Below are 11,910 nucleotides of genomic sequence, written 5' to 3'. Positions count from 1 at the left end.
AGCTGAAACTCTTGAATGAAGTTTCTATCGCATAAGTAAGAGCACTTAGATTCATTTAAAAGGGCTCAAGGTTTTTGAAGGTTTGAATACTTCCTCATCCATTTGAATGAGATCAAAACTTTAAGAAACAGTTGAATATCTAAAAACATAAATTGTATGACAAATGATGAAAAATATAATGGCAGGGAAGTCCTAAACGAGCGGAAGGTTTTGATACTTGAACGGTTGAAATTGCACAAGGTATGCAAGAGCTGGAGGAAAATTTGATAAAGAAGCAGGGAGACAGTATTCACACTAAATATTAGGTTGTTCAAATGTCTTAAGTCCATGAAATGAAAAGTATTGATATTTGAAGAATTTTTAAATGTCTGTTTGCTGCAGGGTTTGTATCGACTGCTTCTCAATGCAGAACTCCACAATATGTATTCTTTGCACAGGGGAAGGCTGAGTCAGTGGGTGAACACTGTGAATATAAAGGTTTTCCAAAAGGTATTTTTATGAAAAATTCAGAATATATAATAGCTTGAATTTATAAAGTGACTTTCAAGGACACTTCTATCAGTGTATAAGAGACAGACAAAGACACACTACTTAACTAGAATGAATAAACATACTTATTCTTGCACACCATCCTTGACACTTTGGTAAAGTTTTAACTTTACATCTGCAAATTTCATTCTCACTAACCACGATATACAAACCAGTTCGTAGCAGCAGGAACTAATTTAGTTTCGTTGAGTTCATATTCTCTTATTTTAGTGTAATCCAAACACAAGTTTTTTTTGTTATATGCAAAGAAAAATTGCATATAACATAATATACAACGTAAATACAGTTGGCCATATCAAGTAAATCAATTATATTAATCGTTAACCATCATCATATCATTAATATCACACAATACGTTCATACAGTTTCATTAGTTTTATATATGTTGCCCCACATCAATACTAACATCAGTCAACATATATGAAGAAATAGTGAACAAATCAAATTATGAAGAGACCCAACATCTAAAGTGTCCTTTGCTTTGTAAAGTGCTGCAAAGCAAACTTTCGTCTTTATTTATTGGATCTGAAGTTGCCGGGTAAATTTCACAGCCAGAAACATGAATCACTTAAAAAATAAATGAGAATAAAAGACGTTTATTCTGAAAAAGGGTAAAAAAAAAACAACAAATTACAAAGACTCAGGAGAAAAAGGCGTAGATAGATGTGACCCAGTCCACACATTGGAAACAGCAGTTAGTTACAAATTAATCTCACCACACAAGATAAAGTACACACATTACATACATGTAGAAAGTTACAGACTCATGTTTTTCAAAAGGATTTCTCTAAACCCTTAGCTCATGCTAAAGGATAATTCATAAAAACTTGGAAGTGATCCATTCCTTCCTGTAGTTCTTACCGTCAGACAACGATCCTCTGGCCCACTAAATTATACTTTGGATTTGAATTATGGATTTTCCCTTTTCTATTTTCTCGAATATGTTTCACTCTACCCTAAATCGTATATACATCAAATTAAAGCAGAACGCTGTACAGAGACAGACGTCTTCATAAATGATTGTGTGTGCTGCTGTCACACCACCATATCTCCTCTACACACACACACACACACAACCCCTGTCTAATCTGTCACTCTGTCATAATTTGATCATAATCCCTAATCATAATCACATCGTATCTTAAAGGTGTTCTCAATCTGGAGTGGGATTATGGGATTGCGGAGCGTGTGTGTGTGTGTGTGCGTTAGAGTGTGAATGAGCGATCCAAATATATCACGGTGGTGGTGTGTATGATGATGGCGTGTGTGCATATACTGGAGGGTGGGGTGGGGGAGTGGGGTGGAATTTAATTTGATGATGGTGGCGGGGTACAGAGTGCGCCCTCTCACTGATTCACCGGCTGAATCCACATTAAGCCTCATATTACAAAACAATAGATAGTGACCTGTTAAAACTGTTTGCGCGCCCCTGCTCGCTGCATCTTTAATCTCTTTCACTTTAATTTGTTTTCACAGAACTACACGACGTAAAACAACAGATCCGCCCCCTCCGCCTTCTCCCGTCTGACATGCACTTTTCTTTTCAGCCGAGCTTGTAGCAAGGTGACGTCAGTTCATCCACCAGCATCAGACTGGAAGATCTCAACAGCTAGCAGAAGTCATTAAATCATGGTCCCCAGAGGATCTATCCTAACTGACATCAGTCGTCCCTGACGTTTTTTGCTTTGTTGACACAACCAGGTTTTTACTTTTTAGTGAAATATCTCATCAAAAAGTGTCACATGAAATTTGTTACAGATCTAAATGATCCTCAGAATTTAGGTTTTCATAATTGGTGATTTTCATGACTTCTCCTCCAATGCAGCCTATTTCTTACTCTTCTAGTGAGAAACCTCTGCAAAACCTAGATAGAAAAATACTTTGTTTTGCATAAAAGTCATGCAATTACAATTATACCTGGGCGTACATGCAGCAGCATTGTTTGTGTAAATCCACTCACTGCCAGAGGGAGGAGACAAAACTTCCTCACTGCAGGTTTAAGTACTGGAGTACATGCACTTAGTTACATTGGACCACTGGAATCTTCACGCTGGATCGGTTCAGGTGATCTTGTTCCCCATAGGAAGAATCCTGAGCACCAGCATGAGCCTGATTATTGTGGTTTCCAGTCAGATGTCTCAACTATTGGACAGATTGCCATGAAGTTTGTCACAGACATGCGTTGTCTCCATGTCTCCTTTGTTCACTTTCTTTACATTGAGAGTTGTGGAATAATTGGTTCATCTTGAGTGAATTTGGGGGACTGTTGGGCCTTGGTGGAGGTATGCACTCTCTTAGTTATGAACATGAAACATACGCCTGTACACATCAGCATCCAGATGTTGACTCCATTCTTCCAACATGCCTCTTTCTCATTTCCGTCTTCCTCCTCTTATTTTAATTGACTGCAGCTTCTTTTAAAACCTCCGAGCTTCTCGGTCAACCACCTCCGACCCGGAGCTGTTAGAAAACCCCCAGCTGCCTCACAAACTCCATTTACAGATCGCGTGTGCTCGGCACGCTGATCCCGCTCCGTGTTACAATATTTACGCTATATATTTGTGTTGATTGTGTTTATTCATCGCTCCCCTGAAAGTACGGGGAAGATGCAGCGTTGTGCTCTCTACATCTGAAGGTCACCTGACCTCGGTGACCCCGACGTGCTAAAGAACATGCGCCCACAGAAAAACCGACCGCCGGGTTGCTTTGTTCGCAGGGAGGAGGAAGGTGTTTCTCTTTCTCCTCACCGTTGGTTTACCTTCTCTCCTTTTTTCTCTCACCTGCTCCTGCGCTTTCACTCGAGTCTTTCGTCCTCTTCTCCCGCCCACTCCTGTCTTTTCACACTGAGGCTGTGGCTCTGACCTTGGACTAGAGCGGTGACCAGTTCGAATCAAACACGACACCTCTGGGTTTGATTTTGAATGCTCCAAATGAAGAGCTCAAAGGGAGTTCAATATTCATACCCGGTGAAATATAAATACTGATGGCTCCCAGAAATCTGTGTGGGCGTCTGTACTTCTCTGTGTGTGTGTGTGTGTGTGTGTGTGTGTGTGTGCGTGTGTGTGTGTGTGTGTGTGCGTGTGTATTTGTGTGCGTGTGTTTCAGCATATGATTTTGAGTGGAGTAATTTAGCAGATGAGCGGGTGGCCATTGTTAGAGGGATAATCTGGCTCTTGCTGCTCAGATAGGTTAACATGCAGCAGATTAGACCAGATTACCCCCAACCACACCAGACAGGACAGGGGCCGGCCTACCCTCCTCCCACCCCCCCCCCCCCCCCCCTCCCTTTATTTCAGCAATCCTCCACTTTTCACTCGTTTAAATTCAACCTCTCTTGGCTTTTTTTTTCTCATTCCCGTACCCTCGTCCCAATTTGTTTTGTCTTGTCTCATCAGCTGTTTCCTCTCTGCTACACCTCCTCCATCATTTCCAACTAATCAATTCACTTGTATTATTCTGCATTAGTTAATTTTCCCATATTGTCTATTTACGAAATTGGTGAGTAAAGGTTAAAACATTAAGCAGTTAAACACATCTGTAAAATATATTTAAGATATTGTTAAAAACCTTATTATTATATATATTGTGATTTTATTTAATATATGTCTTACTCACATATTCAGGTGTGTGTTGAGCTAACCTGGTACATTATTAAACACATGCCAGTTTGGTATTAATAAAAATGGAAAATACATTTTAACTATTAAAAGTACAATAACTGAATAACTGACAGATTGAGAAAGGCATGTTGTTCTGTTTCTCTTTGGGTGTTTATATATCTCAGTGTATGGGAATAAGAAAAAATGTTATATAAAAAAAAAGCTTTGTGATTAAAAGGAATTTAGTGATAAATTACACTACACATATTTTTTTAAACAACTGACAATTCTGGGCAGGATAAGTGAGACTAGTTATATGATTAATAGATAACAAAGCATGAACAGTATTAATAATGGAGTGAATCATGTATAAAACAACGGACACATCACTGACACTGACACAATGAAAACATACTCAGATTCAGCCCCAGTCCATATATCCAATTAGAACAATTGAAATATGGAATGTTATGTTGTCTGTTTTCTTTATGAACTGCCTGCGAGAAACAAACCAAGTGATTCAGTTATTTGTATTATGATATTTAGATTGAAACTTTTTTTGTTTTGGATTTTAAAGAAAGCATTTGTTTAGGAAACTTATATTAATATTAAAACTGCTGATTTTATTTGGGTCTCATTTTATTCTTTCTTTGTATTTCATGGATGTTAATTTTAAATTATTGTTGCTGCTGACACCCTTACCAAACTGCCTGGATTCTAGAAAACGTTAATTTTTTTACTTCTTCAGTTTTATTGAGGACACTGTAGTTGGACTGACGTGGTTTAAAACGCCAAACATTTCCTCAATAACAGGAAATGAGGATGTAAATCTGATGCTTCTCTCCGACACGGTTGTTCCCCCTCTGCCATGTGAGTCTTCATGGCTACATGTAACTGGAGGATGTGTGTTTGTTGTGTGATTGAAGGACTGTGTGTGTGTGTGTGTGTGTGTGTGTGTGTGTGTGTGTGTGTGTGTGTGTGTGTGTTTGGTTACATCTGTATGATTGTGTGCATCTGCCTAACAGCCTGACGTTTGTTCAGACTCCAGCTGTTTGTATTTTTGGCCTCTGGTGTTTGCTTTGTCTCCAAAAACAGCCTGAGTGGTGAGACGACACTGACAACACACAGGATAATGATGTAATCACTGCGTTTACATCTGGCCCCGCTGCTCTGCTCTACAGGTTTAAAACAAATTGTTCATCTGAGGAGTTATTAGGCAACTTATCTGATCACTTTGTTTATTCCTCTGTGGTATCTGTCAGGTGTTTGTGCTCTGACATCTGTGTCACCCATCTGTCGTGTGTGTGTCTGAAACTTCTCCTTTCCAGCTGTTTCAGCGTTCACACACAGCTGGAGCGACGTGGCACCAATAAAAACCGCGGCAATCACTTTGAGGTGTTGGGTTTACAAACCAATCAGAGTGCAGGATTAGTTGCTCAGGTGCAGTTACTTGAATACCTGTATCCCTCCTCGGGTTCTTATGGGACAGAGGTCAAGATGGAGTCAAATGGTGACACACACACACACACACTGACACACACACACAAACACTGAGACACACACACACACAAAGTTGTGTCTCCATGATTTAAGAGGATGTCATATTGATATTATATTATATTTATGCAGACTTTAACCTTAACCATAGTACCTATACTTGCCCAACCCTAAACCTTAAACCTAAACCTAAACTTAAGCCTAAACCTGACCTCAACCTAAAAATGTTTTCACCTTAAATTTGATAGATTAACGTTGTGGAGACTTAATGTAAACAAATTCAGGTCCCCGCAGCATCAATAATATCTGGACCACACACACGAACACACACACAGGTTTGCACAGAATTAGTTTTGCCTCATTAGAACGAGGCTTTGGTCCCCATGAGGTCCACTGGTACTAAAAAAGTCAGTGTTGCGCGCACACACACATACACTCATATATATATACATACACACATGCAGCATTCTTTCCTTCTTTTGGAAGATGAGGGAGTCAAACACTGTCCCACTAGTTGTTTCAATTCAAATCAATCAAATTAAAACAAGATGAAACACTTTCAAACAACTAATTGATTGATTATCTAACACACTGACAGTTTTGTGATCAGGCTAGAAAAAACACTGTCCTCCCACCGCTCCCCACGTCTTCATGTTCCTCCTCGCTCTGCTACAATTCCCCTCCTCTCTCCTTTTCTTTTTCGGGGGTACCATTGTGCAACACACTCTCTTGGAGCCCTGCAAGAGCACAAAAGCACAACAAAGACTCAGGAAGTGATTAGTGGCTTAACGAGGGGGAGAGCTCGGGGGGAGTCAGGGGAGGGGGCTGTGCGGCCTCCTCCGAGAGGCAGGGTGAGGGGTTAAAGTTTCGGGGCTTAGGGGGTCAGTGTTAAGTTGTGGAGAGGTTAATTAGGAGCAGGGCTTTTGTTTGTGGGGTGGGATAAGGAGACGCTGAAGTGATTCACTTCCTTCACTGCGCTCCTGCAGCCACCATGGTGGTGTCATCCACCTCCTTTTAGCCGTGCTCCGCTCTCCCTCCTCCTCCCTAATAATTGTCCTCTGGCTGAAAGGAGATGTAGCTGAATTGACTTAATTGTCACCGCTACGACACACTCGTCCCCCTCATCACACACACACACACACACACACACACACACACACACCTTGAGTATGCTTCCTCGACTATGTCTGGTGGGTCCTCCCTGCTTCGATTAATGAAGAATGTCTTTTCAACTTGGAGGAGGCCATGACTGTCGCTCAGAGACTGTAGTGTGTGTTTGTCCATTGTTGTGTTTGTTACAACACAGAGGAACATGCTGAGGTTCTCTGGGGACTCAGGCATCTTGAGAAGAGCAGGAGGAGCCTCTCGACAAAACTGACACTGAAACTGAAACAGCTTTCTAGGCAGCAAATCCCCTTCATTCAATGTTGTTTGCAAATATTTCTTTATAACTCACCAGAGACTCCAGCTCTTTTTTCTTGCCTCCGTGCATCTAAGAAGTAGATGAATAAAACCCAGGGATAAGTGGAGATGATACAGCCCGTTGCTAATTGTAAGAACATCAATTAAAATGTGTGCATGTTCAAATGTGAGTGCAAAGCAGGTTTATATTTATGCACATACTGGTCTATTATAAGAGCCTTTTTTTCTTAGTTTCAACTTGATTTTTCTTATTTCCAATCTTATTTTTCATATATATATATATAATGAACATATATTTCATATTTGTTCATTATTATTGTTGTTTTTGTTGCAGTTCTAATTACTATTATTGTAATTATTTAGGCTTATTGGATTTGATTTAAAAAAGCAAGTTGCAGGTTGCCCCGACAAGCCGGGACCATATGCATCATCCAGGGCGAAAACTGGCACACGCCTCCTCACACACCACCATGTAGGGACATCTGTCTCTCTGGGTAATTGGCATTAACCCCCTAAAGCTGGGTGACCCCCTTTTTTCACAGCCAGCACATCTGCACTGGGGTGTCTGAAGGAGTTTAATATGTGCGAGTGACAAATCATCTTGCAAAGATGCACGATAACATCTACAAAAAAAATTATTTTTCTTTTATTTTGCACCAAAATATGCCATTTATATTCATATTTCACACCTTATATTCACTATATGCACACGTACACAGCCTAATGCTGCACAGAGGGAGCCACACTCCAAAGCATATGGCCGGGGGGGCCACCGAAATGTGCTAATGTTGATTGAATATGCTTCTCTATTAGACTAATGTTGGCAGGAGGTGTATGGGTGCGCTGCTAATCCAAGGTAACTGAATGGAGCTGCACTGTGGCTTAGGATCTCTGAACTTATGGATATTAGAGAACAGGAGATTGATTAGAGTGGCGGGAGAACACTCAGAGAAACATACGCTTTCAGGTCTGGAGGAGATTTCCGATCACACCGGGTTACCGCAACACATTACTGCTATTAATGATGCAAGCAGCTTAGCGGAGGGAGAGAGAGAGGAGCGGAGAGGTGTCAGTTTATTTGTCCATTTTTTTCTGAATACTCTCCCTTATTTTATCATCTTAATCAGCATCTGTCCTGCTCATGAGGCTTATGGTCTTTGTGTTACTTGTGTTTAATCATTCATTTAATCTGTTCTGTCCCCTTTAGGTCAGAATATTTGTTCACATCTGAATATTTGCCACATCCCTGCGATGTTGCCGGAAATGACAGAGACGAAAGTTTCAGAATCAGTCGACATTGATAATCATCATGATAAAAGTCACATTATTACATCTTTTAAGTTTAATGACTGATTTTTTTTTACTCCTGAAGCAAAAACATTTGGACAAATTTGAGGTGGTTCAATTTCGTATTATACCTCCTCACTCTGCTTTTCTTATATTGCTAAAGATGACAATTATACTGTGGTAATTATTGATATTATTTTAATTATTGCCCAGCTTCAGTACACAGGGCTACGTGGCTGTTTCCATGGTGTTTGTGATGCAGAAATAAAGGCATCAGTGAAGTTTGAAAAAGTGGCATCAAAATGAGAATGTTTGTTCCTTTAAACATCTTACATGCATGAAGAAATATACAACTCAACAATAAAGATAATACACAAACAGATGTGAGTTTTAACAGACCACTTGTTCAAATGAAATACTATTAATTGGGTCATGACAATTAAAGAAATATATTTATTGTGAGCCACTTTCTTTCTCTCTTTAGATTTGTTTCTGTCAATCTTGTACTGATATGATTTTTCTGCACAATATGTTTGAATCACTTCCAATCAACTCCATGAATCATTTAATCTGTTCCACAGCTCTGGAAAAGAAGAGGTTAAGTGACCTTTGATTTCTTTTTTACATATATATGTATTTAATAAGTTTCATGGCAAACCTTCCTGTTGGGTTAAATCGTAAACACCAGAGGGACTCTACGTGTCCAGCTTGTGCGTAAAACGAGGGAGATAAACCCCCTGTGCTTGACTGACAGTGCTGCCATGACAACCTCGCATCAACTCCACAGTGACCAATCAGGAGTGAGATCCGGTGTCCCTCCCTGACTCCCAGGTGAACTAAAGAGTCAGACTTCAGCACATTTCTGTCAGACTGTCTCCGTCTCCTCTCGGGCTTCACTCAGTGGACCAGATGGTTTTCAGATCTCCACTCGACTTCTTCTCAGCCTCCCGCCTCCTCCTGCCGCACTTCGCGGATGGGCCCTCACCCTTAGCCCGCTCCCGGTCCCCGGAGGATACTCCCTCCGCCTGCCCACCCATGGCTCTACCTGGACTGTGCTTCTCCGCGGCGCAGATCGCCAGCGTGTGCGAGACTCTGGAGGAGACCGGGGACATCGAGCGGCTGGCCCGCTTCCTCTGGTCGCTCCCGGTGACCGCGGACGGGCGCGACTCCATCTCCGAGCACGAGTCCGTGCAGAGGGCCCGCGCCGTGGTGGCGTACCACACCGGGAGCTTCCGCGAGCTGTACCACATTCTGGAGACGCACCGCTTTACGCGCGCGTCGCACGGCAAATTGCAGGCGATGTGGCTCGAAGCTCACTACCGGGAGGCAGAGAAGCTCCGGGGGCGGCCACTCGGACCCGTGGACAAGTACCGCGTGAGGAAGAAGTTCCCGTTACCCAGGACCATCTGGGACGGAGAGCAGAAGACGCACTGTTTCAAGGAGCGGACAAGGGGGCTGCTGCGAGAGTGGTACCTGCAGGACCCCTACCCGAACCCGGGGAAGAAGCGGGAGCTGGCCCACGCCACCGGACTGACACCGACTCAAGTTGGGAACTGGTTCAAAAACCGGAGACAGAGAGACCGAGCGGCAGCAGCTAAAAACAGGTCAGTAACTTTTTGAAAGAAGTTTTTATTTGAGAGTTAAACTTGGCATCTTGCAGGGAGCAGGATGAACTTACTCTTATTGCACCGGAGAGTATAACGGATTCATTAACTGTCCATCTATAGCCACTAAACACAGACTTTATATGTCTTTGCATATATTAGAAAAAAAAAATTACAACTCCAAAATGTCTAATTTCTCTCTTTACTGACCACTCCTCTATCATCATGCGCTCACTTGTTGAAGCAATTTCCTCTCCACGGGCAGCCAAGGCTGTGCGTAAAGGGGCCATTCATGCGTAAAAGTGCTCGGCCATTCAGCTTGTAGGTTTTTGTCTTCTCCCTGTCAGCGTGTCCTCGTTGATCCTTCTTCTCCTTTCTCTCGCTTTAATTTGCTTCAGGGTCAGTGTTTGGGTCAACCACCCTGTTGGCGGAGGCAAAATGTGCATGAATGGGCGCAAATTGCTTACCATGCCCGCACGGACTCCAAGACGTTTTGACTGAGATGATTTGTTATTTTTGCCTTGACAAAAGATTGATGTTTTTATAATTGTTTTATTATTTATATATTTATAATAGCATAAATTTTGGATTATTTATAAATTTTTTATTTATGAAGAGCAAGTTTTGTCTTTCAGATTTTAACTGGTAGTCTTTTTCATTCTGAGTTGAAATGCATTTTAACATTTGGGTTTTAACGTCTCCTCTTCTTCTTCTTCTTCTCTCCATCCTCAGGTTGCAGCACCATATGTGTCCAGACGGTGCGCGTGCACTCAGTGGAGGAGAGTGCAGTCCGGACGGGAGCGCAGATCGCGCGGACGGACACACTCTTCTCTCAGTTACAGACAGTGACTCTGACTTAGATGTCTGACACTTTAAATCTTCTGGAATGGACCTTCAGAGGCCTGTGGTGGTCCGTCGATGGAAACCGAAGAAAGGAGGAGCAGGAGGAGGAGTTGCACTAAACTTTATTATTCCAGAACATCACACAGATGATGTAAAAGATTTCTGTCCGTGCTGTTCGTTTCCTGCAGCCCAGACTTTTCTAAATACATCACTGGACGAAGGCAGTGCGCATCGGTTGACCTCCCGCTGTTGGACTTCAACTCAGGGAGCCTCATTCAGGAGGAGCGAATCAATCGTATGTTCTATAATTATGTGTCGTTCTTCTATTTTTTATTGGAACTAGTTGTGTCTGTAGAGGCCCCTGAATGACCCCTGGATGTCCCCTGCTTTGGACAATCAATTCACACTGAAGCCTTCCTCCCTGTCTGTACCTTTCTTATACTTAATTTAAAGTTCAGAGACTTCACTGTTCAGTCTGTGTTGGATGATATGTCAGACTTCAAGTTCAGTTTGATGCAGAATATGTTTTGGTATTTTATACTGTATATAAATAAAATTATCTAATTTATGACTCATATTGTGGCTATTCTTGTGTGTGTGTGTGTGTTTGTGTGAGTGTGTGAGTTATTATGTGACGATGTCCCTATTGAGCGTTATTCACTTCATTCAGGTGGATAAATAAAAACAAAAAAACAAGTATATATTCTTGTTCAGCTTAATATGACTTCCTGGTCAAACTAAAGAAACTGAAATTGAATTTTCTATAATATTTCTTAATATAGACACACTATTAGGCAGATATAAAGGCGATATATATTTTTTTACTCATTATTTTATCTGTTGACAGTTATATCTTTCTCTGAAAAGACATCATCATATTTGTTTATCCAGTGGGAAATTATGCACAGGAACGTACCTTTATAATATCTTAATGATCAAGATTTAACTGTGAATATACAAATATAATAGATTTAAAGCAATTGATACATTTGTTGCTTCTTATAAATGGTTAAAGTTATGATCGGTGAATCATGTTTTTCTGATTCAAAATAGTATTGCTCTAAAGGTAACTAAATTATTTAAGAAACCATAATAGAAGCATTTGTATT

At 41.2% G+C, this 11,910-nt stretch overlaps 1 protein-coding gene across 1 annotated transcript; it reads left to right on the top strand.

Annotated features, from left to right (window-relative positions):
• Positions 1 to 9,164: 9,164 nt before the first annotated feature.
• On the top strand, positions 9,165 to 11,314 carry six3b (SIX homeobox 3b). The gene is made up of 2 exons (XM_062378417.1): positions 9,165 to 9,958; positions 10,691 to 11,314. The coding sequence occupies exons 1-2, from the start codon at positions 9,264 to 9,266 to the stop codon at positions 10,824 to 10,826; spliced, it is 831 nt and encodes a 276-aa protein (XP_062234401.1). The 5' UTR covers positions 9,165 to 9,263; the 3' UTR covers positions 10,827 to 11,314.
• The last annotated feature ends 596 nt before the right edge of the window (positions 11,315 to 11,910 follow it).

Source organism: Platichthys flesus, chromosome 20 (assembly GCF_949316205.1).
Source record: "Platichthys flesus chromosome 20, fPlaFle2.1, whole genome shotgun sequence".
Lineage (NCBI taxonomy): Eukaryota > Metazoa > Chordata > Actinopteri > Pleuronectiformes > Pleuronectidae > Platichthys > Platichthys flesus.
The sequence above is the reverse complement of the archived record's forward strand: the minus strand, read 5'-3'. Positions and strand labels throughout refer to the sequence as shown.

What these genes read in the sequence shown, in the direction of transcription:
- six3b (XM_062378417.1), top strand. Translation starts at nt 9,264, where the DNA reads ATGGTTTTCAGATCTCCACTCGACTTCTTCTCAGCCTCCCGCCTCCTC. An exon ending in GCGGCAGCAGCTAAAAACAG is followed by an intron (nt 9,959 to 10,690) that starts GTCAGTAACTTT and finishes CTCCATCCTCAG; the next exon opens with GTTGCAGCACCATATGTGTC.